At 39.5% G+C, this 27,571-nt stretch overlaps 1 protein-coding gene across 2 annotated transcripts in view; it reads left to right on the forward strand.

Moving 5' to 3' along the window:
• The window catches only part of FBN1 (fibrillin 1), a 264,553-nt gene that overhangs the window by 37,926 nt on the left and 199,056 nt on the right, over positions 1 to 27,571 (forward strand). For both annotated transcript variants that reach the window (XM_061428847.1, XM_061428846.1), the window contains exons 5-6: positions 11,643 to 11,738; positions 15,080 to 15,175. In XM_061428847.1, coding sequence (XP_061284831.1) covers positions 11,643 to 11,738; positions 15,080 to 15,175 — 192 coding nt within the window. The remainder of the gene's footprint in view (positions 1 to 11,642; positions 11,739 to 15,079; positions 15,176 to 27,571) is intronic.

The raw sequence follows: 27,571 nt of genomic DNA on the forward strand, positions 1-27,571 counted from the left end.
CAATTTCTTCCCTTACAGCATATTCTGGTTTTGACATGGTTTTGAGAGTATTATGGAATATTGGGAGCTTCCCAGGTGGTGCTAGTGACAAAGAACCCACCTGCCAATGCAGGAGATGTAAGAGATGCAGGTTCGATCCCTGGGTTGGGAAGATCCCCTGGAGAAGGGCATGGCAACCCACTGCAGTATTCTTGCCTGGAGAATCTCATGGACAGAGGAGCTTGATGAGCTATAGTCCATAGGGTCGCAGAGTCAGACACAACTGAAGCAACGTAGCATGCATGCATGCATTGTGGAATAAGTACATTCTTTTTTGTTGATTGCTAGTAGAGACTTGAGCATGATCAAGATCCTATTACCTATTAAGTTTAACTTTGGTTCTCATTTAACTGTGGTTCTCATGAACCAACTAACAGAATGGGGCCAATAGTGCAGGGCAGCAGACCTTCTTGGTGCCCACTCACATACCTTGGCATTCATGGGTTACACAAACAATTCTGCCTTTAGAGCTCTGTAACATTTTTCTGGCCAGGGAGCATGCATGGCAAGCTGGAAAGGCTGAGGGGATTAATTAGAAGCACCTTTTAACCAGTGACAAATGGAAAGTGTTGGATTAATGCCCGTACTTCCTTGCCTCTCATTTTGCTTAACTATGAGGTGTGTTATGCACTGTCTTCTAAAGTTCCCTAGTGGAGCCCGAGCTGCCCATGTAGGAACAGGCTTGAGAATGTACTTCATTGGTTTCCTTCTGTTACCTGTCTCACTTTCCCAGTCTCTATACCAGTGTTTCCTGAAATTACTTCTAAAAGAAACCACTGACATTTGAGTTATTGTCTCAGAATTTGCTTCTGGTGGAAACCAAATGGAGACAGATGAGGACTAAATACAGACAGTTGTAGGTTGGGATAGAAATTCTCCTGTGGGCTGGGGCTCATTTGCTTATTGCAATGAGTATAGCATGTTCTTCTACTTTTTTTTTTTTTTTGCTGTTTTTTTAACTTTGTATTTTGTATTGAGGTATAGCTGATTAATAATGTTGTGAGAGTTTCAGGTGAACAACAAAGGGTAGAATGTTCTTTCTTGATCTCAGCTTGGTTTTGAATGTATGTTCTCCAAGCAACAAGAGGTTAATCCCATATATCAGGAGCACTTGAGCTGGAGGAGTAGCAGGAGGCAGAGTGCTCAGTTGGCAGCACTTTGGGGAACATGCTGGATGTCTCCACCTCTATCAGGATGATGACCTCCAGGTTGCCTCTGAGGAGTGAGAGCCTCGGGTGGGGAAGGAGACTACATAGCAAGTTGGGAGTAGAACCATCCCTCAGATTGGTCCTTCAACCAGCCACTAACACACCACTCCATAAGGGGGAGAAAGTATAGTCAGGTGGCAAACTGGATATCCAGCTGGAAAGGTCTTCAATGATAGTGTGAGCTGCTAATGATTTAATCAAGTAAAAATCACGAGATGTGAAGAAAAGAGGTTAATAAGATCAGAGGGAAAAGCTGTGGTTCTAGTACATTTCGAGCTAGTAGCGCGGTGGGAGGAGTGCAATGGTAAGGTCCTGTGGGCCAGATTAGGGTAGAGGCTGAAGTCCAAGGCTTGTGCATGCTAATCTTTGAGGAGGTTTGGGTCTGTTTGTGGTGCTTGTCCACTGGACAAAATCCAGTGGAGAGTGAAGTGAGGGGGAGGACACGGTTTCATGAGGGTTTTTGAGGCATTTGGAGCCTTTAAAATCATTGGCTTGGACTCTACCTGAACTAATAATGTCCAGACAGCTTGCACAACTAAAGCTGGCAGAATGTTTTATTAATAAGTTAAGGGTAGCTGAGGAATGATCAGAATTCATTTCTGATCTTTTAAAATGATGTTCTAGGAAACAGCTCTGCCATCCTGTAGAACTTCCTGCCCATGGTGTGGTAGACAAATGTGGGTAGGTCACTTTGCTAACTCCCCTGGTAATAGAAAGATAATCTAACTCAGTGAAATGTTTGCATTCACAACTTGTGGTTCTGGTAAGAAGGAGTAAATTTAGGTCATTTTACCAATATTTCCTCTGAGAAACTGTATACTTGTTATGTGATGGAGTCAAGGAGGTCCAGGTAAGTTGTAGGACCTGGGAGGCTTTAGCCTTCTTATTTGAAAATATAAAGAATGAAAGGAAGGTTTTTCTTTCAGGTTGTTTCCAACTTGTGTCCTGTGACTGTTAAAATAGGAAATGATCTCTTAGTGACCTGAATGAGAGATTGCATTTCCAGAAAGTCCAAACTGCCAGCCAGCAATTCCTTTGGACACCAGGAAGTCATGGCTTCCGTTAACCTATTGGGAGTCTTGCCACCAGTTGTTGAGGCACCAGGGCAAAAAGAGGATTGGCTAGACAGGCTCAGAACAGTGGGTTTTCTGGACTTTAATTCTAGGTATATTAGGACTGCTCTCTACTCTCTCAGTCTCTGAGGCCAGAGATGGATCCTGAGCAATTCTAATTCTCATAAAGACCTGTCATGGGTGATTCATGAATTTTCTCACACTCTCCTTAAATATATATAAGTACAATAGATAAGTAAAATAGATAAAGTATATAAAATAGATATCTAAAATAAATAATATAGATATATAAATATAATAATTATCTTTTTAAATAGTATACAGTATATTATTATAAAAGGTGTTCCCTAAATTTCATATTTTAGAATTTTGAGTTGAGTTTATGCTCATTCTATTTTATTCTTTATGCTTCTTAAAAGGATTAAAAAAATTAAACTTACTAGTTTGAGTTAATGGTAGATTCACATTCAATTGTAAGACGTACTTCGTAGCCATCCTGGGTGTCTTTAACCCAGTTTTCCTCATGTTAATGTCTTGTGATACTATAATACAATCAAGTTATTGACATAGATACAGTCAAGCTACAGAATGTTGCCATCACCACCAGGATTCTTCATGTTTCTCTCATTATCCGTTTCCTCCTACATCCTCCTTAACCCTGGCAACCACTAATCTGTTCTCCGTTTCTATAATTTTGTCATTTCAAGAATGTTATATAGATGGAATCACATAGTATATAACCTTTGGGAATTGTCTTTTTTCACTCAGCATAATTCTCTGGGAATTCATCCTTTTGTGGTTGTTTTGTGTATCAGTACTTTGTTCCCTTTTATTGATGAATTTACATGCTATGAATGTAAGGTTTGTATAGCCATTCACCCATCAAAAGATATCTGGGTTACTTCTAGTTTTTGGTTATTCAAACAAAGCTGCTATGAACATTTATGTACAGGTTTTTGTGTGAATGTAAGTCTATTTCTTTGGGATAAATGCCCAGAAATGCAATTGCTGGGTTATATGGTAGTTATATATTTAGCTTTTCTAGAAACAGCCAGCTGTTTTTGGAGTGGCTGTACCATTTTACATTCTCACCAGCAATGTATGAATGACCCAGTTTCTTTGCATTATCACCAGCTATCAGGGTTGCTGCTGTTTTCAATTCTAGCTGTTCTGATGGGTATGTGGTAATTACATCACTGTAATTTTAATTTGCGTTTTTTCCTACTGGCTTCTAATGTTTATTATTTTTTTCCTGTGCTTATTTGTCACCTGCATATATCTTCTTGAGTGAACTGTTGTCTCTTCACGTCTTTTGCCTTGATTCTAATTGGATTCTTTTCTAATTTAGTGTTTTGAGAGTTCTATGTGTACTTTAAATCCTAGCCCTTAATCAGCTATGTAATTTGCAGACGTTTTTCTCTCACTCTATAGCTTCCTCTTCATCTTCTAACAGAGCAAAAGTTTTAAAATATGTTTGAGTCCAATTTATCAATTTTTTCTTTAATGGAAAATAATTGTGCTTTTGATCTCAAGTCTAGGAACTCTTTGCTGAGCCATAGATCCTGAAGATTTTCTCTAGTTTTTTTTTTTTTTCTAAATGTTACATTTACATTGAGGTCTAGGTGTAGTTGATACCTGTGAATGTCTGATTCCTCCAGCCCACTTATTGGGTTGGCCAAAAAGTTCATTTGGGTTTTTCCATAGGATGTTTTTGGCCAACCTAATATTTCCAAAAAGGCTGTCCTTCATCAGTAGAATTACTTTTTAAGTTTTATCCAAAAAATCAGTTGGGTATATTTGTATACATCTACTTTTGGTGTCTCTATTTTATTCCATTGATCTGTCTGTCCTTTCTCCAGTATCGTACAGTCTTGATTACTGCAGCTTATGGTAAGTTTTCAAAACTGAGTAAACGAATTCCTCCCACTTAATTATTCTTTTTCAAAATTGTTATTCTAGTTCCTTTGCTTTTCCATATAAATTTTAGATTCATCTTGTCTGTATATACAGAAAATATTCTCTAGGAATTCGATAGAACTGGTTTAAATCTGTATGTCAGTTTGGAGAGGATTGACATCTTTACTGTTTGGAACCACTTTTAGTTTGGGTAAGATTTTATCATTTTTAATTCATTTCAGTTTACTTAGAATTTGGGGTACTTGTACTCCCAACCCGAATCCAAGCTTAAAGGATGTAAGAAGCCCAGGGGAACAATTGTAGAGCAGTGGGTTAGCAAGTTTGAGCAAGTATGGTGCAACCATTGCTGAAAGTTTAAGTATGAGCATACTCAGAGGATGGGAAGGTAGCATTGTAGCTGGTCTGGAAGAAGTGACCTTGGAAAGGTTTTTCAGGAAAGCGTGGGTTTTATGTGAACAGAGAGAAGAAGCTTGGGTGGAATCTGCTCAAATTTGTCCGTAGAAACAATTGAACTCTTTGCTTTCTAGTTAACTGTCTATGGAAGTGCCTTCATCACTGCTATCATATAACTTGTCTTTCTTTGTATCTTTTTCAGCTCTGCTAGGTTTTTCGTTTTGTTTTGACATACCTTAGTGAAGTTGCTCTACTAATTGGTGTGTCTTTAGGCACCACAGACTATATGCACTTAAAATGTCATTGCTTCTCCCAGTGAAAATCATTTTTGTCCTGCAGTGGTTCTGGCTGCCCCTATGGACTGTTTTCTCAGGTTTCGAGTCCAAAAGTTAGTCTAGCTGTTTGTCTTGTACTTTTCCAAGGGCTTAAATTAAAATCATATGTTACCATACAGATGCTTATTTGCAAATGGCTCCCAGTGTTCTTTCTGCCCCTTGTGCCTGCCAAGATAATGGAAGAATTTTAGGATCATTCCCAACCTAATGCATCCCAAAGAAAACCATTACCTGAGGTGTGTAGACCTAGCCCTGCATCTCTGCTGTTCCAGTAGTATGTTCACTTTGCTCTCTTTGGGCTGATTGTTCTTAAGAATTAACTTGTGCTGGGCTATAATCTAAAGAAAGTTTCTTCTGCTCTTTCCGATGCCTGGCAAATGGAGGGCATTCCGTAAATATTTGTTGAATGACTGAAATGACTGACCTCTACTGGAACATATAAAATTCGTTTGGGACTCTATGTGGATAAGGGTTAATGGCAACATTTTCGTTAGTTCTAGGATGTTGAACCTTATTTGAAACGCTTTGAGGCTTTCCACCCATCTTGGAGGAGAAGTTCTCCTTGGAACTATATGTATGTGGCAGCCACAGACCTGTGCACAGGCATTTGAACTCCCCTAGTACTTTTAGTTTCTGGTAAAGTCTTAATGCTGATTGAGTTTAAGAATATATTCTAACTTGAGGTGTTTAGAGCATCCTATGAGTTCAAATGGAGCCCTTATTTTTCATTTGGCTTTTTCTAGAGAAATAGAACTTGGTCTCCTAATTGCCACATATCTGGAATTTTTTGTCACCTTAGAGTAAATTTAGAATTTGCATCAATGGCAGGACTCAATCACAAATAAAACCAGTTTGTATACTCTCTAAACTATAGTGAAACTTTTTATCTTGTTCCTTTATTTCCCACAGAAATCCTGAATGAGTGCTCCTTCCATTAAGGAAATACTTTTTCTCCTAAAGGTCTAAGACTCACAAAGAATGCAAATTTGGTAAACATGTTTGTGGCAAAGCAGGTGAATAAAATCCTATTATCAATGGACATGAATTTGAGCAAACTCCAAGAGATAGTGGAGGGCAGGGGAGCCTGACATGCTTACTACAGTCCAGGGGGTCGCCAAGAATAAGATACGACTTAGCACCTGAGCAACAACAGCAGTCGGTTGCTGAGCCTGCTCCTCTGGCCTAAGGATACATGGTTCACTGGTCTATTTGGGCCGATGGACTAACCGTGCCTTATTGTTTCCCAAGTCTGATCAAGGGCTTTTATTTTTTAAAGGAGAAAGAATATTTTATGCTGGAAAAAGTTTACCTGAAAGATAGGGTAGAAAAAACATATAAGAACGTATCAGGGAGGTTTTTATTATATTCCATTTAAATATAAACTTATCATTCTTTCCAGAAAGAAGAACTCATTCTGTTTTTCAATTTAAAAACTCATGTAAAGTCACTGTTTAAACTACTGTTCGCTTTTTTATCTCAAAGTAGCTAAATGGCTTTGTTGCTCATGTGGGAATGGAAATTAGCTCTTGGCATGAACCACTTTAATTGAAATCAGTTTGTGGGTTGAGTTCCTTTGCTGCTTGACAGATGACATCATTTCCTGTGCTTTTCCCAATCCTCACTGTTTTGCTAAGATAGGATGAAGCTAAGTTTAACTTCAGATTTGAAAGCAACTTACACCTTTTCCTGACCTACTTAGAATATTATCCAAGTTTTTCACCAAATCATTTCTTTTGTATACTTGTAAATAGTTTTTTAGTTTGAAAACACATTTTGGCCAAGACATTTTAATAGAACTGTAGGAGCCTAAAATAACTGTTTTAATCAATTTCCTGGGTTGGTTGATTTCTATAACAATGTTCTGACAGAGAAGTTATTTCTGCTTTTATATATGGGGAAACAAAGATAAAAATATTTTTAATAGCAACCCACTCAGAGCTATGTAAGTGCTTAGGACGCAATGGGCAACTTCACAGTCTCTTGTTTGAGTATAGCTTGTGGTGTCGTTATCATGAAGCACAAGTTAAATAAACAGAAATTAATTTGGCAGAGTTTTATATAGCACCTACAAGCAGGCAGGGAATGCTCTGAGCACTTATGGAGATATAATTAATTATCATGATGCTTCCCCCTCCCCACCCTGTGATGCTTGATGTTTTTAAACAAATGGGCTACAGATAGGAGAAATAACTTAAAAATAGGTTTGTTATAGAACATACCTTTCTGAAGAGAAGTATAAAGTACTCTGGAGTCAGAAGAAAGAGAGTTCATATCTAGTGGGGAAGGGAAGAGAAAATAGAAGTCAGGAAAGATCAAAGGAAAGAAGAGACATTTGCCATGGACCTTGGAGACAGGATTTCAGGATTTGGTAAGAACATTGTGTAAGTTGTATGTTGGAGGTTGAGAGTTCAGGGCAAAGACAAAAAGATGGATGAAAGAGGAGATTCCATGAAGAGACTAGCACGTAGTACCAGGTATTGGGTACAGCGCTTTGTAGGTACTCCGAAATATTTGTTGAGTGAATGAATGACTGATAAAGAAGCCTGTGAAAAAATTGTTGTTGTTATTGTTCAGTTGTCCAGTCATGTCTGACTTTTTGCAACATCATGGAAAGCAGCTTGCCAGGCCTCCCTGTCCCTCACCATTTCCTGGAGTTTGCCCAAGTTCATTTTCTTTGCATCAGTGATGCCATCCAGCCATCTCATCATCTGATGCCCTCTTTTCTTTCTCTCCTCAATCATTCCCAGCATCAGGGACTTTTCCAATGAGTTGTCTGTTCACATCAGATGACCAAATACTGGAGCTTCAGCTTCAACATTAGTCCTTCCAGTGAATATTCAGGGTTGATCTCTCTTAAGATTGACTGGTTTGATATCCTTGCTGTCTGTGGGACTTTCAGGAGTCCTCCAGCATTGCAGTTCGAAGGCATCAATTCTTTGGTGTTCTGCCTTCTTTATGGTCCAGCTCTCATAACAGTACATGACCACTGGGAAGACCTTGAGTATATGGACCTTTGTTGGCAGAGTAATGTCTCTGCTTTTCAGCACACTGTCTAGGTTTGTCATCGTTTTCCTGCCAAAAGCAATCATCCTGATTTCACTGCTGCAGTAACCGTCCGCAGTGATTTTGGAGGGCAAGAAGAGAAAATCTGTCACTCCTTCCACCTTTTCCCCTTCTATTTGTCATGCAGTAAGGGGGCCGAAGAATTGATGCTTTTGAACTGTGGTGTTGGAGAAGACTCTTGAGAGTCCCTTGGGTTGCAAAGAGATCCAACCAGTCCATTCTAGAGGAGATCAGTCCTGGGTGTTCTTTGGAAGGACTGATGCTAAAGCTGAAACTCCAATACTTTGGCCACCTCATGTGAAGAGTTGACTCATTGGAAAAGACTCTGATGCTGGGAGGGACTAGGGGCAGGAGGAGAAGGGGATGACAGAGGATGAGATGGCTGATGGCATCACTGACTCGATGGACATGAGTTTGGGTGAACTCCTGAAGTTGGTGATGGACAGGGAGGCCTGGCATGCTGCAATTCATGGGGTCGCAGAGTCAGACATGACTAAGCGACTGAACTGAACTGAACTGAACTGAACTGAAGGGGGCCAGATGCCATGATCTTAGTTTTTTTACTATTTAGTCTTAAGCTGGCTCTTTCACTCTCCTCCTTCACCCTCATCAAGAGGCTCTTTAGTTCCTATTCACTTTCTGCCATTAAAGTGGCATCATCCTCATATCTGAGGTTGTTATTTCTCCCACCTATCTTGATTCCATCTTGTAACTCATCCAGTCTAGTATTTCTTATGATGTGCTCAGCGTATAGGTTAAACAAACAGGGTGACAACAGACAGCTCTGTCACACTTCTTTCTTGATCTTGAACCAGTCAGTTGTTCTATGTGAATGTGAAGTCGCTCAGTCGTGTCCGACTCTTTGCGACCCCATGGACTGTAGCCTACCAGGCTCCTTTGTCCATGGGATTTTCCAGGCAATAGTACTGGAGTGGATTGCCATTTCCTTTTCCAGGGCATCTTCCTGACCCAGGGATCGAACCCAGGTCTCCCACATTGTAGACAGAGGCTTTACCATCTGAGCCACCGGGAAGTCCCAGTTGTTCTTTACAGGGTGCTAATTGTTGCTTCTTGACCCACATACAGGTTTCGCAGGAGACAGGTAGGTGATCTGGTATTCCCATCTCTCTAAGAGCTTTCCACAGTTTGTCATGATCCACACAATCAAAGGCTTTAGCATAGTCAATGAAACAGAGATAGATGTTTTTCTGAAATCCCCTTGCTTTCTCTATAATCCAGCGAATGTTGGCAATTTGATCTCTAATTCCTCTTCCTTTCCTAAACCCAGCTTGGACTTTTGGAAGTTCTTGGTCTGCATCATGCTGAAGCCTAGCGTGCTAGATTTTAAGCATGACCTTTCTAGCATGGGAGATGAGTACAACTGTCTGGTGGTTAGCACATTCTTTGGTACTACCCTTCTTGGGCATTGGGATGAGGGTTGACCTTTTCCAGTCCTGTGGCCACTGCTGGGTCTTCCAGATTTGCTGACATAATGAATGCAAAACCTTGATGACATCATCATTTAGAGATTTGAATAGTTCTGCTGGAATTTCATCACATCCATTAGCTTTATTAACAGCAGTGCTTCCTAAGGTCCACTTGACTTTCGTCTGACTATCTGACTCTGGATGACTAACCTCACTGTCGTAGTAATCTGGTTCATTAAGATCTTTTTTTAATATAGTTCTTCCTTGTATTGTTTCCATCTCTTCTTGATCTCTTCAGCATCTACTAGGTCTCTACCATTTTTATCCTTTATTGTGCCCATCTTTGGGTGGGATGGTCCCTTGATGTTTCCAATTTTCGTGAAGAGATCTCTAGTCTTTCTGCTTTAGCCGTTTTCTTCTATTATTAAAGTATTTTTCACTGAAGAAGGCCTTCTTGTCTCTTCTAGCTGTTTTTTTGGAACTCTGCGTTTAATTGGAACATATTAGGGGTAGGCACCACTTCCTTGGTGGCTCAGAGGTTAAAGTGTCTGCCTGCAATGCAGGCGACCTGGGTTTGATCCCTGGGTTGGAAAGATCCCCTGGAGAAGGAAATGCAACCCACTTCAGTATTCTTGCCTGGAGAATCCCATGGATAGAGGAGTCTGGTGGGCTACAGTCCACGGGGTCACAAAGAGTCAGACACAACTGAGTGATTTCACTTCACTTAACTTCTTCAGGGGTAGGCAAAGGAGCCCTGAAAGACCCATACGACCATCCAGAAGAGGGCCTTAAATGCTGAGATGGAGGGGGTTCTTGGTACAGTAGAGATGGGCGCCTTTGATGGTGTTTTAGGATGTACATGACATGTTGTTGAAAAGGTGCATCACTCTCAACTTACCTCTTTGGTACTCCGTGAGGGCATAGGGTGTATTGGGTTCTGGCACCTTCCTTTTCCTGTGTGGTGCTGAGAGCTGTGTAGCTCTTTATAAAAATAGTCCTTTCTCCTGAAATCAGCAGCCTCTTTGTGATACTGAACTGAGCATCCTAGCAGAGTGTACTGAAGAAGCAGCCTGCTGGGAGGAGCCTCCTCTCTGCTCCTGGGAGAAGATGGAGGCCCAGTGCTCCACAAAGCCTAAGCATAAGAGCAAGCCTAAGCAGCTGATTTCTGCTCTTACACAGAAAAGGGGGTTCTCTTCTCTTTACGTGAAATTATTGAGGCTTTTTCTCCAGGAATTTACTCCCACAGGACAGAGTAAGCCAAATTTCCAGGCCCAATCCTGGCCTTCTTGTATAGGGATGTGTCAACAATGATGAATGATTAATTCAATCAAGCCTTTAGTCTTCTCCAAGGAGGGTAGTTGACTATTTCTAGAGGACTAAGGAACAGCCTGGGATTTGGAAAGTGTTTGAATTACTGAAACAGGGACAGCCTCGGCACTGAAGGAGTCAAGGGCATATGTTGTGCTGTCATTGTCTCTCCCAGGCGTCTTTCCCTCTGGCCAACTCTAGCATCTCATGTCTCAGTCAAAGTCAGCCTGCTGCCTGGGGTCTTCCTGCCTTGGGTGTTGAAGCGCTCACACTTCTGTAAGTGACAATGTGATAAAGAGTGGATTTACGACACTGCAGGTCTTAGGTGGTTTAAGGTGACAGTTTAAACAAGGTGCTCTTTCTGAGCCAAGTCCAGCTATCTTCATTATCATGCAGTCTTGTTATTAAGTGCCCTTATAGGTCTTTTTTCCCTTCTTTCTGCTGCCTCCTAAATTTCTTTTAACATCTTTCTTGGAAATTGTCACTCTGAATGTCTTCTGCCCACCCACCACCGCAACTTTTAACAAGAAAAATATTGCTATTGTAATCTTGCCTTATCTGGTCCCTCAAGGTGCTATTTTCTTGGTGTAAATTACAGAAATGACATTGAATGGTAAGTTCTGCTAAATTAGGGAAGTCATTGAGCATTCTTAAAGTCAGTATGAAAGATACAGTTACATTGAACTGTAAATGATTTTATGCACACAAAATATGACATGTTTAGCATTGTCAATTAGGTTATTTCTGCATAAATCTATGATTATTGATAAACCATTTTATTTTCTCTTCAGATCACTACAGATCAACTTCTGTGAACTGTTGAGATCTATGTACTTAAGTTGCAGAAATAAATCAGTGCTTTTTTTCTTTCTTTTCAAGTCCAACATTGTAACATTCGCTGCATGAATGGAGGTAGCTGCAGTGATGATCATTGTCTGTGCCAGAAAGGATACATAGGGACTCACTGTGGACAACGTAAGTAAACTGTGTAGATGTTAACCTACATTAACAAAAAGAATACAGAGATAAGTGATGGTGGCTTTTCTTTGACTGCCTAGGATATGGCATTTTTACAGGTGCCCAGTAACTCTTACAGGTGAACAGATCACTTCCCCAACACACAGAATATCAAATCTCTGATTAGAACCTTGGAACCAGGTTATTTGATTCATTTTTCTTTCATTTACCTTCATCACCCTGCTTACCTCATTTCTGATTGGCAGTCACCACCCAAGGTGCAGAATTGTTGTTCATTCCACATGTATGTCTTGCATTTGATTGCCCAGCATCTCCCCCTGGATTTTCGAGAAGCATCCTCAATAAGGTATTTCAAAACTCAGCCTCGTCTTTCCCCCCAAACATGTTCTTTTTCTTGATTAATGGTGTCTGCGTCTCTCTAGTTTCCTAGTCTGGACTCTGCTATTATAACACTTCTCACACTGCTGCTCAGTGTGTTGGTTTAGGCATAAACACTGTTTATTGTGTGACTACTGTGTATCAGTCCCAGTGCTTTGCAGAGATGAAAATTCCTCTAAAGAACTTATTTTTTACTATACTAAGAATACCCTGAAGAAAATTTGAAAAGCTTAAATATATAAAAAGTAAAAATTTCCACAATCCCACCTTTCCAGATGTTATCTTCTAGTCTTTTAATGCATATTTGGTACATGAGCTCTCACTGTATGCATAATTTTTCATATAACTTTTTTACTTAATATTTTATTAGAAGTTAGTTCCATTTTATTGAATGTTTTAAAAATATTTTTAATGGTTGCATAATAGTCTGTTGTATAGAGGTTTTACTGTTTGTTTATTGCATCCTTAATGATGAACATTATTCACGTTGTTTCCAATTTTCGCCCATGTGTATGTATTTGCTATGATGAATAATGCTATGATAAGTAAACCAAAGTTTATTTAATACCCTCCTGACTGTCTGTACACTATGATATAAGTAAGAATGGGGGTTAAATCTTTGACAGCCCCCAGCAATAGTATGGAGGGAGAAGAGGTAGGACAGCCTCCCTACCTGGGAGACCCTTTAGCTGAGTGTTAAGGGGCGGGTAGGAGTTCTTTTGTCAGATGTTGGGAGGTGGGCCTTTTAGGCAGCTGGCTCAGCATAAGCCAAAGCCTAGAACATGACTAGCATGGGATGCCAGGCTTTGGTATTGCTAGGACTTAAGTGCCGAGGGGAGTGATGGGAAGGGAGCTAAGGTTGGAATAGAAGTCATGGGCCAGGTTTGGAGAGCCTTTATGCTTCTCCAAACATGTTCTCATCCAAAATAGAACCATGCAGTCATGCAGGGGATGGAAGTGAGAGAATAGTAACCAACAACATTCATCTATTGAGCTGTTTACTCTGTTTACCATATGCTCGGCACACATTCAGACTCTTTACATGTATTAACTCATTTGATATAACAATAGCACTTACAGGAAGAGGCCTTTATTATTAATACCTACATGAAATGAAGATGCTGGGGTACAGGGACTTCAGTGACTTGCCTAAAGCTATACAGGGAGTAATCAGCAGAGTTGGGATTTGAACCCATGCAGTCTAACTTCACAGCCCAGGCTTTTAATGCTGTGAAATACTGGCCTTATATACTTCACTCACAACAGTTTACAATGAGGAAGATCTCTGTGGCCACACTGCAGGGGTTCAACTTGAGGGAGAAGGAACAGGAAGCAGGAAGACTAGTACTAAGGCTGCGGCTCCAGAGATGGTGGGATGGGGGTGGATTTAAAGGCATTTTCAGAAAGGGGATCAGAAGGAGCCACGGTCATCCTCCTGTTCCCTTTTATACACCTGGAGGGGCAGAGCCCAGTGTACAACAGGCACTCAGGTAACACCTGTAGATTTCGAAAATCTTCCCTAGACTGAAGTTTCCTAATCTGTAAACTGGGAGGGTTGGCTTAGGCAATCTCAAAATTTCTTTTCTGCTTAAAATCTCATAATTATTACCTGACTATAAATTAAGAAGCAAATTAGAACAGTGGACATACATAAACCTCTCTAATTTTGTGATGGTAAATGGACTACTGCCTTGACTTGTGGCTGTAATGGGTTGTCTCGGTCCAAGTACACTGATCCCAATGGATGTTGAGATAGAATTAGATGCCCAAGAGATTTATTAGGGAAAAGCCTAACCTTCAGACTGTGATGCAGATCACACCCCTGTGCAAGGAGAGAGGGAAGGAAAGACTATCACAATTGTGCAAAAGAAGACTCAGACTGTAGCGCAACCTCCAAGAAAGCTTTGGGCAGGCTGATAGGGAGTCCAGAATCAAGACTGCCCATCACAGTAGCTTCATGATGGGCAGAAATGTCCAGTCTCCACGACGCTTTAGTTGCTGAGTGGTCCCCACCAGGTCGTTGGCATGAACATAGTAGCAGATCAGCCAACTAAGCTCCTCACAGTAGGTTTTCTTGGAAGGAGATCTGAGTAGCTCAACTGCATGACTGCCACAGGGTATAGGAAAGTGTACGGGGAATATATGAAGGGGGAATTGATGTAAATGGAGGTGTTAGGGAAGCCTCTTGGAGGAGTGAGGTTTGAGCTGGGCTTTGAAGGGTGGGTGGGACTGGCAAATTTGGCAGGGACAGCCTACCACCTGTGGATAAAGATGCCTAGGAAGAGGCTATGCTTGAGTGAGTTGCAGGAAGTTGTACAGAGAAGAGTTATTCAGGGAATGAGCTTTCAAGTCTTATTTTAATGTCTTTCTTGACAAGTAAAATGTCCCTCCCTCAAGGATCTCTGGACTTATCTTACCAGTATTTTCCAGAGATTCTCTTGTAACACTCATTTGGATCTTCATTATGGTACATAAATTACTGAGTGTCAGTATTTGTGTTTTGTCGTTGGCAGTTAATAGTAGTGTTTTGTCGTTGGCAGTGTGATTTAACATGCTGCATTTTTGTAAAGATGGCCAGTGTTTTCCCTCATGAAAACTGTCTGGAAATGAAACATAAATCATAAGCAAAAGAATCAGCTTGTAAAATGCAGTTCTCATCAGGGTTGTCTCTTATAAACCACCATTGTAGATACGGAACTGAAAAGCATTGCTCAGATGTTTTCCAGAATGAAACTGCCAACATTAACACAGGTATATACGCACCTATTCCAGGTAGTTTTACCTGAGTTGACTGAGGGATATCCAGGAAACTGGAACTGTACAATAAATGTTTAAAACAAATACCACAGTGACTATTTAGATTTTTTTTTTTATTGTCGTCCTTTCAGGGAACAGTCAGTGTTACTTTATTAGCATCTACTCAGGTGAAGTTTCTCAGCTTCTCTCTCCTTATTTTACAGCCGTCTGTGAAAGTGGCTGTCTTAACGGAGGCAGGTGCGTGGCCCCGAATCGATGTGCGTGCACTTACGGCTTTACTGGACCCCAGTGTGAAAGAGGTAATTTTTTAAAATGTATCGGCGTAAAGATGTTCTGGTGGCTGAAGCGATGATTGATTTCAGCAAGCATTTGCCTTCTTGCAGCTGCTTCGTGAATTTTGCTGAGCTTTGATGAGGTTTCTGAATTGTCATTGGGAAGGTTCCTAGGATGATACGAGAGTGGCCCCAAGCCTCTGCATGTTGTTCAGTAATTCTTGTCTGGACTGCAGGACTCAGTAGTGAGCCTATGCATAAGTACCAGTTGGCATCAAGATTAAAAGAAGAAAATTTTCCATAGAGTAAGGATTGAGCTCATTATTATCCTAGTAAGTTAGGGAAGTGGCTCCAAACAAAACAACTGTGTGGAAATGGGAAACATCCAGAATGAAACAAAAATTACACCTAAAGATCTCTTGGGACCTACTGGCTATAGTGGCATACAAGCTTAGCATTCAAAGTTCACTAGAAATATTAATTGCCGAGAAACTGTGCTTTCACAGCTGTGATTTATTCAGTACTCATTGTGGCTCATTGACGTTGTGTATATTCATCCTCATTTTGCCGTGTGAGATGATCAAGGCTCTGGGTGGTCAAGGAAGCTGCCTAAGGACACACACACATATAATAAGCAGCTTTAATTTGAATGTGGCTTTTCTGTTTTCAAGTATACTGCTGCTCTTAATTGAAAAAGATTTCTACCTGCTTTGCCTACCTATCCATGCAAACATGACATTGAGATATATGTAGATGTGCAATCCCCTGACTTTTGCTTTGTTGATCATGTTTCTCTACCTTGATAGGCACGGTCTCATCATTCCTAGTTTTATAGTGAAGGTTGAGGAGATTCATTTCATATCAAATGGCAAAAATACTCTTGAAAAATACCCTATGAAAAATATTCATGAACATTTTAAACTGCAATCATCACTTTTCTCCAAAGTTGTATAAAGATCATTTTATTCTAAGATGGAAAGTGAAGATTCAGTTGCAAGTGTTGACTATATGTTATTTAAAAACAAAGAGTAGAGGGTGGTATGTGAGAAATTGTTTTCTATTTCCATTTTTACGAGTTTGTCTAAATTCAGTTCTTTGCTGATGAAGTAGCAATTCCTGTTTTAGCAAGTAACTCTACTATTACTGGATAAATTATATTGAATTTCTGTTCACAAGGCCACCACATGGTCTAGATATATGAGACACTGTGCACTCTTGGCCTTTCCATTGTACTTGGCATCATTTTGGAGTCCCTCTTTAAAACTGCTTCTTTTTTACAGTTTGATGTATTTTTATTGACTTGGAGCTAATGTATAGCTAATAGTCTCAAGAGTAACAAAGACAACTGTTTTGATTAGGTAGTATCATTCTGTGGCCTTATTATTTTACTCAGTGACAATGATATAGGATTTAAACTGTTGAGATTAAAACTTCTTAACATGTAACTTGAGCAATGTGTGAAAATAATTCAACAAGTGATAAAAGTGGACTTAATTTGTTTTAGAAAAATCACTGATAGAATGAAGTTACAGGGCATTTTACCTCTAGGAATTTATGGCAAAGAATACTGATACCCATAGTTATAGATATTGAGAACACAGTCTAAAACTATTTGACCAACTATAGTTATTTCTTTGACCAAGATTAAGCAATGATGTGAATGGATTAAGTTGCTAAACTAGTCATGAAAACTGGCATATTTACTTAGGGATATTTCCAAATTTTGGCGTGTCTTTAACTGCTCTCCTCCATGATAAAGGTATCCTAAAATTTGCACTTAGGTATAAATACATGTTGGCCCCAAAGAAACTTCACAGTGGTCATCTAAATCAAATTGACCCTTGAATGGCAGATTTTCAGGCATTTGTGGTTGTGGAGAATGGGGAGGAAAAGGTTCTTTTTAATCATTGCTGCTGCTGTTGTTCAGTAGCTCAGTCATGTCTGACACTTTGCGACCCCATGGACTGTAGCACGCCAGGCCTCCCTGTCCTTCACCATTTCCTGGAGCCTGCTCAAACTCATGTCCGTTGAGTTGGTGATGCCATCTAACCATCTCATCCTCTGTGGTCTTCTTCTCCTCCTGCCTTCAGTCTTGCCTGGAATCAGGGTCTTTTCTAATGAGTCAACTCTTCACATCAGGTGGCAAAAGTATTGGAGCTTCAGTTTCAGCATCAATCCTTCCAATGAATATTCAGGACTGATTTCCTTTAGGATTGACTGGTTTGATCTCTTTGCAGTCCAAGGGACTTTCAAGAGTCTTCTCCAAAACCACAGTTCAAAAGCACCAGTTCTTGGGTGCTCAGCCTTCTTTATGGTCCAATTCTCACATCCATACATGACTACTGGAAAAACCATAGCTTTGACTAGATGGACCTTTGTTAGCAAAGTAACATCTCTGCTTTTTAATATGCTATCTAGGTTGGTCATAGCTTTTCTTCCAAGGAGCAAGTGTCTTTTAATTTCATGGCTGCAATTACCATCTGCAGTGATTTTGGAGCCTAAGAAAATAAAGTCTCTCACTGTTTCCATTGTTTCCCCATCTATTTGCCATGAAATGATGGTACCGGATGCCATGATCTTAGTTTTCTGAATGTTGAGTTTGAAGCCAACTTTTTCACTCTCCTCTTCACCTTCATCAAGATGCTCATTACCCTTTGCCTGTTTCACCTGAGGATAATCTCAAACCTTCAAAGGGAGAAGGGAAATATGAGTGTAATTTCCCTTACCATATGGGAGAGGGGGGTTTCTTTGATTCCAGGATTATATTTCCATTTATAGTCTTCGCTGTTTTCTGTTGTTATGGAAGTTGTCTACTTACCTCTCTAAAGAATTAGAGGCAATGTATCCTTTTATTCAAATGAATGCTTGTGATTTCAAGAGTGATTAATGAAAGTGTCAGACTGAGTCAGCACAAATCCATCCTGAAGCCTAGGAAAGTATTCGCTGTTACTTCAGATGGTGGGTCAGTATACTTGTTAAGTTGTGTAACTACTTAGGCTAGTTCCATTATGTTTTCATTGGAATATGGCTCTTTACTTTTCAAAATGAACTTCCAGAAAGTCTTTACTGATTTCCTTTCCTTCTTTCTGGAGACTGAGCCCGGGTCTGCTTCTGCATTCTCCCTGAGCACACTCTCCACACCTCTTTTGATAGCAGTTACACGACCAAGTGTCTTCACTTTCACTTTTCATTCATGCATTGGAGAAGGAAATGGCAACCCACTCCAGTGTTCTTGCCTGGAGGATCCCAGGGACGGGGGAGCCTGGTGGGCTGCCGTCTATGGGGTCGCACAGAGTCGGACACGACTGAAGCGACTTGGCAGCAGCAGCAGCAGCAGCAGCAGCAGCACATTGTATTGAAATAGCTCATTTCCACATCCCACTCTCCCACTAGATTATAAGCTCTTCAGCAGCAGCTGTGGTTTCATCATCTCTTAGATTTCCAATCCAAACTCAATGCCTGATGCATAGTGTATGGCCAGTAAATGTTGAACTGAAATTATTTTGAAGCACCAGAAAACCACCTGGAGATATGATTATCAGATAGTGTGCAAGTATCCCCTGAAAGGAATTACTTCTTGCCTACTTGTGGTCAATCCTATTATTTTTCATTGGTTTCATTTTAAGCAGAGCTAACAGTGCCGATGCCTAATTGAATTTGGCCCCATCTTTCAGAAGTTTGGTCTTTCAGGGTCAAATGACTGTCATTTTTAAGTTGGGAAAGATGCAGAAAAGAAGATATGTTTTGACCTAAGCCAGGTGGCAATAAACAAATAATGTCTTATCATGATGTAATACACAGGGAAGGCAACATTTCTAATGTCAGTTACAAGCACGTCTCAGGATAAGCATCTTTGTTCTGGGAGAGCTTGGAACTTTATCTGCAACTACTTCAGAGAGTTGAAGATAACTCTTTGACTTATATTGAAGATATATTCGCCATCTAGATGTAGAATATTTTTGAGGGGTGATACTGGCAGGATTTAGATCACTTTAAGTCAGTAAGTGAATCTTAAGAATCCATGAACATACTGTTTTGGTTTGTAATGGAGACAAGCAGTGGATCCATGCTTGGATTACAAATCATAACATTCATTCAACCAGTGCAGTCAGACTATGAAGCAAAATTTGTCTCACTTGTAGCTTTAAGCCAGTAAAGTGAATATTTTTTATAAGAAATTTTTTGCCAATCAGTCCAACTGGGCGGGTGATAATGATACTCTTGCCTGTTTACATTCAGAGGAAGAAAAGTAGAGGCCTATGACTTGTTTGGCCTGTAATGTTGAAATTTTAAAAACTGAATTAGAGTAGCTTTATTTATAGTCTTCAGTTTGCCGCAGTCCCTACCACTCCCAGGATGTCATCCATCCTGCTCACTTTGTTCATTTAGCTTACCTTTAGCCCCTGTGGGCATTTGAGTTTGCCACCTTGTACTACATTCTGTTTCAAAGGTTGCATCTCTTTGCGTTTTCTTTCACACCCCAAGTTTCTTTCATTATTCTTCCTCTTATATATTTTTTTCTGTAAATTCAGATATATGATTTTCCTGATTGCCCCTCTGCCTCATTCTTGCCCTCTCTCTGCTTGGGTCTTGAGGAACTAATAAAACTTATCCTTGCCTAAGCTCAGTGGTATCATATGTTCACGTTTGTTATTAGAATCCTGAAATGAGGTCAGTGCCTGTTTTGGCAATGACAACATAAGCTGGTTGTGTATTGCCATAGTTACTGCCAACAAGACTGTTGGAATCACTTTCTCTTGCCCTCTTGTCTCAGAATGCAGGCTATTTAAAATCTTGCTAAATGCTCTTCTAGTAAATCCAGTAAATCAAGGAAGTGGATGAGACTTCTCAAGGTAATGAAAAAAGAGAGAAGAATGTTGGAGATAGACCTGAACTTGGAGATGGGGAGGGGTTAATGATGAACAAGCCCACAGAAGAAGAGAACAAAACACAGACGCTGAGAAAACCCGAAGAGAGCCAGGAGAAACAACAGAGCGCTGAGCACGCGAGGAGGACTTCAAGAAACAGAATAGACTGTTCAAGTCTAACACTTGACTATGGCAACAACCTGATGAGAAAAGGCCTAAGACGAGTCCCATTTTCTAGAGGAGCAAACAGAGGCAAAGGGAGGTCAAAGAGCTTGCCCAAGGTCTGATAGCTTGTAAGTGATACAGTCAAAAGCTAAACCCAGTTAAGTCTGGCTCATAAGCCTATGTACATAACCACTGTGCCATGTGTGGGTTTTACTTGGGAAGAGGTCATTAGTAAGCACAGAAAATTTTCTGAGAAATTATAAGTAGAAATCTAGAATTAAGAGTTTTAGCGTGAAAGTTATAGATTAGGTGGAGGAAAAAGCCCTTCAAGAAATTTGGCTAGGTAGGTAGTTTTCCTCTCTGGAGGGAGAGTTGAGCTAAGTTGCTTTTAAATCATTTTAAAAGCCAAGAGAAAGGAATCTTGAGTATTGCTTGGGTGTGTGTAATGCAGGGTTTGGGGCTATTTCTCTGTTTGATTGATTTTGATGTTTTAAATATAATAATCCATTCTTGGAGAGAAGATGATTCCTGTCTGTTTGCAGTACATATAAATTGACTCCAAATGACTGAACCAACATTCTTAAATATAGACATAGAAAATGAATATTGTCATTTAGTGCAGTTACCATGGAAGGTTATATAGTTTTCCTACAGTATTACAAATGTTTAAGCCATATTCGGAAACTCTTTTTTGGAATTACCTTTACAGAGTCGGCAGTTCATTCAAATGAGTATGTGACCATTTCTTTTTTCTCCTTTATGAGACTCATTTTAGTTTTTAGCCTAAAATAGTGTCAGCTCTAGTGACGACAGTCAATAGTTAAACACATTAGATATTTGGTGTCAAAAATTGATTAAAAAGCAGTGAAAAGAATTACCTTGCATGATTCTTAAAGCCTATAGAATTAGATCAATATTTTAATGTCAGACTTTATGTGAGCCAGAGTGTGAAGCCTTTTGGAAGCATAAATTCTAATAATAAGAAGTTTTCTTTCATTACTCCATCTAGAGGTCTTCATTATGTACTGTCTGAATGTAAGCATGGACAAGAATTCTTCAAAATCCTGAATCATTTGTTCAATGCTAATTTCCTACCCAAGTCCAGACTGTGAAGACAGTACTTGGATTTTTGCCAAATCAAGAAGGTCTGTTGGCTGTTCTGCTGGCTAATAGTAGAAAATGTATACTAATTTTACTGAGCCACTAGCCTTAAGAAAAAGGAACAGTGGAGGTCAAATATAGAGTAGAATAAGAATGAAAGAATGGCAGTACTTCATAGTCCATCAGAGAAGCATGGCAGTGGAAGGTGAACTAAGTCTGGGCGTCATCCTTGCTCTTTTGAGGGATTCTAGATTTAGTGGAGCCAGAAAAGGCATTTGGTTTTTGTTTTCTCCAGTAGTTGAAGAATAGAATGGAGGATAGGTAGGTTGGTGGTAATTCTTCATTCTCTTATGCATGGTTGATATATGAGAAACTGTTATTTTCATAACTTAGTTTCTCTGATGATTCACAAATGATGATTTTGTATGGGGATCTTTTTTAATGCTTCACTGAACAAAATTCAAAAAACTATCCTGAACGTAGTTGGTTAGCCTTTATTTGTTAAGCCAGAAAAGTAGTGTCTTCAATGTGTCTATAGAATGGGAAAGACTAACATGTAGTGATCCAAATACATAATAACCAAGAGGTGCATTTCAGAAGCATTTGCCTCTTTAAAAGAAAGTAGAATCATGACCTCAGAGGGTTGTCTAGATATAGCATCATGGAATCAAGACATGATTTTCTTGTGCTTTTTTTCACCAAAGCTCTTCTAGAAGGTATTGATGAAATGTTAATTATTTTCTACTCCCACCCCACCCCCAACCTCATTTGGAAGTAAGTTTTACAGAGCTGCATTTATGATACTAATTTTACATAATTTTACACTTTGAGTCAGTTCAGTCACTCAGTTGTGTCCAACTCTTTGCGACACCATGAACTGCAGCATGCCAGGCTTCCCTGTCCATCACCAACTCCCAGAGCATGTCCATCGACTTGCTGATGCCATCCAAACATCTCATCCTCTGTTACCCTTCCTCCCCCTGCTTTCAATCTTGCCCAGCATCAGAGTCTTTTCCAATAAGTCAGTTCTTCACATCAGGTGGCCAAAGTATTAGAGATTCAGCTTCAGCATCAGTCCTTCCAATGAATATTCAGGACTGATTTCCTTTAGGATGGACTGGTTGGATCTCCTTGCAGTCCAAGGGACTCTCAAGAGTCTTCTCCAACCCCACAGTTCAAAAGCATCAATTCTTCAGTGCTCAGCTTTATGGTCCAAATCTCACATCCATACATGACTACTAGAAAAACCATAGCTTTGACTAGACAGACCTTTGTTGGCAAAGTAATGTCTCTGCTTTTGAATATGCTATCTAGGTTTGTCATAACTTTTCTTCCAAGGAGCAAGCGTCTTTTAATTTAATGGCTGCAGTCACCATCTGCAGTGAGTTTGGAGCCCAAGAAAATAAAGTCTGTCATGGTTTCCATCACTTCCCCATTTATTTGCCATGAAGTGATGGGACTGGATGCCATGGTCTTAGTTTTTCGAATGTTGAGTTTCAAGCCAGCTTTTTCACTCTCTTCTTTCACTTTCATCAAGAGACTCTTCAGTACCTCTTCACTTTCTGTCATAAGGGTGATGTCATCTGCATATGTGAGGTTATTGATATTTCTCCTGGCAGTCTTGATTCCAGCTTGTGCTTCATCCAGCCTGGCATTTCGCATAATGTCCTATGCATATAAGTTAAATAAGCACAGTGACAATATACAGCCCTGACGTACTCCTTTCCCAATTTGGAACTAGTCCATTGGATTTTACACTTTAGGTGGCTATTATTAAAGTTCCCAGAGTATATGCCATAGGCTGATTCCTATTCTCAAAGTGTCTTTGGAGATCAGAGCTCTGTAAACTCTGCTTGTTTTCTTTTCTCTATAAAGGTAACAAGAAGACCTCTGCAAGCCTAGCTTTTGGTATTTAGTCTTAATGGAAAGTAAATACTAATGTGTAGATAGCAGAGGCAGAATGCATTTAATGTTACTGTGCATCTGAAGTGGTATTGCAATATTTGGCAGTTGGTGGCTCATTGAATACACTTGATTTTCCTAGAATAGTTTCAGGAAATACATCTGTTGATGTAGATATTCAGTTTCCATGGTTTAGGAATTGTGTGCACATAGGAAGCACATGCTACCATACCATGCACACACTTGGAATGACCAACAGGACTGGTGGGGTGCAATCCTAAAGCAGTTTAATTTTTGTTTCCCATGCACCATCCCTTTCAGTCCACTTAGTGGTTAGTTTTCTCCTTGCTGAGGGTTGAAATCTTTTGGTCCTTTTCAGGCTTTCTCCCTGGTGGGTATCTCACTATGAGCAAGGGCATCTATGTTATTCTTTTTTTAAAAAAAATTTATTAAAGTATATTTGATTTATAATGTGTTAATTTCATCTACACAGCAGTGTGACTGAGTTACACACACACAGAGTGAAAGTGTGTGTGTATATATGTGTGTGTGTGTGTGTGTGTGTGTGTGTGTATACACACACACTTTTTCATATTCTTTTCCATTATGGTTTGTCACAGGATGTTTGAATATAGTTCCCTGGGCTAGGTAGGACCTTGTTTATCCCTACTATATATAATAGTTTGCTTCTGCTAATCCCAAACTCCTATTCCTTCCCTCCCTTATCCCCTTTCCCTTGGCAACCACCAGTCTGAGTCTGTTTTTCGTTCATAGCTATGTTGATGTATTTTGTATTTTAGATTCCACATATGGCCTCTCTCTTCTGAACCTAGAGCATCCACTGGTATCTCCAGCCATTTGAGGCCTCTTTGCTGCCTCAGGCAATCCCTTTGAGAAAGATCTAAGCTCACTCCACATCAGCTTTCTCCTGCACTGGCCCACAGCTAGTTGTTAGGAAACATTCATGCACTTTTTTTTTTCCACAATAAATTGCCAGAGTCAAACTAACTTTGGCGTGGTAACAGCCTCTCCTGTGAACCATGTCCGAGTATCTGGCCAGCCAGTTTCCAGGCATTAGACATTCATGGTCCACAGTGTCCTCCAGCTTGTTGTGGATGCGTATCATACATCATGCAGTCTGTGCAGTCTCCTGTGAAGCGAGTTTTTATCAGTTAATAGCCGCATTTAATATTTGGACCACTTTTCTGTTTTTGGATGCTCAAAATACTAGAGCAGCACTGACTAATAGAAATATAATGCAAGCCACATGTATAATTTTAACTTTTCTAGTAGCCACCTGAAAAAGTAAAGGCAAATGGGTAAAATTAATATTTTAATTAGCCCAATATATCCAACATTTTATTTTAATAGGTACTCAGTATTAAAAAATTATGAAATATCTAGCATTCTTTTTTCCATACTAAATCTTTGAACTCTAATATATATATTATGCCACATCTTAGTTGAGGTCAGCTAATAGCTACATGTGACTCAGTTCAGTTCAGTCGCTCAGTCGTGTCCGACTCTTTGCGACCCCATGAACCGCAGCATGCCAGGCCTCCCTGTCCATCACCAACTCCTGGAGTTCTGTCCTTTGAGTCAGTGATGCCATCCAACCATCTCATCCTCTCTCGTCCCCTTCTCCTCCTGCCCTCAATCTTTCCCAGCATCAGGGTCTTTTCAAATGAGTTAGCTCTTTGCATCAGGTGGCCAAAGTATTGGAGTTTCAGCTTCAACATCAGTCCTTCCAATGAACACCCAGGGCTGATCTCCTTCAGAATGGACTGGTTGGATCTCCTTGCAGTCCAAGGAACTCTCAAGAGTCTTCTCCAACACCACAGTTCAAAAGCATCAGTTCTTCGGTGCTCAGCTTTTCTTATAGTCCAACTCTCACATCCATACATGACCACTGGAAAAACCATAGCCTTGACTAGACAGACCTTTTATAAATGATAAATGTTATCATTTATATGTGAAATGTAAAAAACCAAATGAATATAACAAAACAGAAAAGTAATGTCTCTGCTTTTTAATATGCTGTCTCTATTATGTCTCCAGTTTTCTTTCTTCCTGCTGCTGTTTTTCAACTTTTAAGAAAGCAGCATCTTAGAGAATCACAGCCTGGGTTGATGTGTAAAAGTAAACCAATTAAAAAAAAAAAGAGTTAGAGACCTCAGATCAGAGTCCAATTTTTCAGTGGAGTTTTGTTCAAATATAAGTGATAAATGAAATGTCTTGTAGTCATGTCAATTAGATATAACAGTGATAAGAAATATTTCATAAATGTTCAGCCCTTAGCTAGGTACTGCAATGGAATCAGAAGGGAAGTATATGGCTCTTGTCATCAGGGACTTAAAATAATTTTTCGGAAAGATAGAAATGCAGAAAGAGTTAAAAAATCAAGCAGAGCAAAGATGTAATTAGACAGTGTAGATGAGGGAAAGTGCTACAGATGAAGGGAAGAGATAGTACAAAGATGCAGAGGCTAGAAGGTACCAGGGGAAAAGGGAAGAAACCATCACCCTTAGGAGATCCCTGCTATGCCAGATTTTCAGTGTTTGGAGACCACCTAGGAGAGAAGAGGAGGGGGGCATGATGTCAATTTGCTTAACTCCAAAGAAGGAAAGGTCTATTTCAAATCTCTCTGTGATACCTTTCTATTCTGCTGAACTGTGCTTCTGCACAATTTCTATATGAGGCATGGTATTGGGGTTTTAAAATATTCTCCTTTGTATATATAAACTAGTGGGTGGACTGGTCTATTTCTGAAACTGTTTTAGCTTAATCCTATGAATAGCAGTCTAGAGACCCTACCACTTTTACATGCTCAATTGAGAGTCCTTGAAAATACTTAGTGTTTATGTTCCCTGGTAGTGATGGCCTCTAGAGAGTCTGTGCTGTTTTTGGTTTATAAGTGTATATTGAACAAATATATGGGACTTTGTGGTCCAGATGATGTGCCAAAGTACTTTTCATAGAACATTAGTCCCATGGAGTTTCCACGAAATGAAGTTTTCATGGTCAGTAGGCTATTGGAAATTCATATACTACGTCCTCGTCTTAAAGAGGCACTGGATGTGTTAGCATATTAGCTCTTGAAAGTCCTGCAAGAAGGGAACTATTTTTACTTAGTTTAACCCAGCACTTCCAAATTGACTAATTTTAGAATTAATTTAATTTATAAATTAAATGTGACACATGGGGTTTGGTTCTGAAATGTTCTAAAGTATGATGATGAATGGAGAAAGAAGATGTGGTATAGAAATAAAATAGAATATTAGTCAGCCATAAAAGAATGAAATTCTGCCATTTCCAACAGCATGGCTGGACCTCAAGATTATCATATTAAGTGATGTAATTTAGAGAAAGACAAGTACGGTATGTTATCATTTATATGTGAAATGTAAAACACCGAATGAATATAACAAAACAGAAGCAGATGCACAGATACAGAGAACAAAAGAGAGGTTACAAGTGAGAGAGGGAAGTGGGGAGGGACAAGATAAAACAGAGGATTAAGAGATACATACTACTATATATAAAACAGACATATATTGTACAGCACAGGGAAATATAGCCTTTCTTTTATAGTAACTTTAAATGGAGTATAATCTGTAAAAATATTGAATCACTATGTTGAACACCTGAAACTAATATGATATTTTAAGTCAGCTATGCTTCAGTTAAAAAAAAATACAGTATGACTTAGGCAAAGTGAATGCTCCCATTAAATAGTGATAAATTCCTTGTTCTGAAAATTTGATGCAGTTGGCTTTCATGTCATCTGGTTCTCTTCAATCTTTGGGGGTACTGTGTACCAGAATTAGCAGTATCAGATATTCTTGGAGCTAGAACTTCCTTTTATATATTGGTTAAATTCTTTTCTTTCAAAGCCAGGATTAAGACATATTGCTTCCCCAGTTCTTTCCTGACCATAGGGATCTCCACTACCAACCCCCATCAGTTTCATTGCAACTTTGCTGACATCACCACTTCTGTCTGCCTGGACCCTAGTCACATTTCCCTTTGACGGTTAATGCGTGTATTAAACTTGTGGTGTGTGTCATGCGCTTTAAGCCAAATCAGCCATTTGAATATTTTTACTCCTCTAATTAATTCTTGTTTTTCTTGCATTTTATTACATTTTAAAATAATTGAGCGACCTAGTCCTGGTCTTGGGGATATATACTGATGGATTTTAATGCTGTTTACTAAGAGGCAAGGAATGAATATTCATCTTGTCAAAAAAAATTTTTCCATGTCATTTATTGATTCTTGTGTTGAAATACTTACATCAGCATAAACATATCTATAATCCTATTTCATGGCTTTTAAGAAGGCTTATAAGCAAGTTATGATATTTTAAGTTTTCTTAAAAATATTTTCA

This window comes from Bos javanicus, chromosome 10 (assembly GCF_032452875.1).
Source record: "Bos javanicus breed banteng chromosome 10, ARS-OSU_banteng_1.0, whole genome shotgun sequence".
NCBI lineage: Eukaryota > Metazoa > Chordata > Mammalia > Artiodactyla > Bovidae > Bos > Bos javanicus.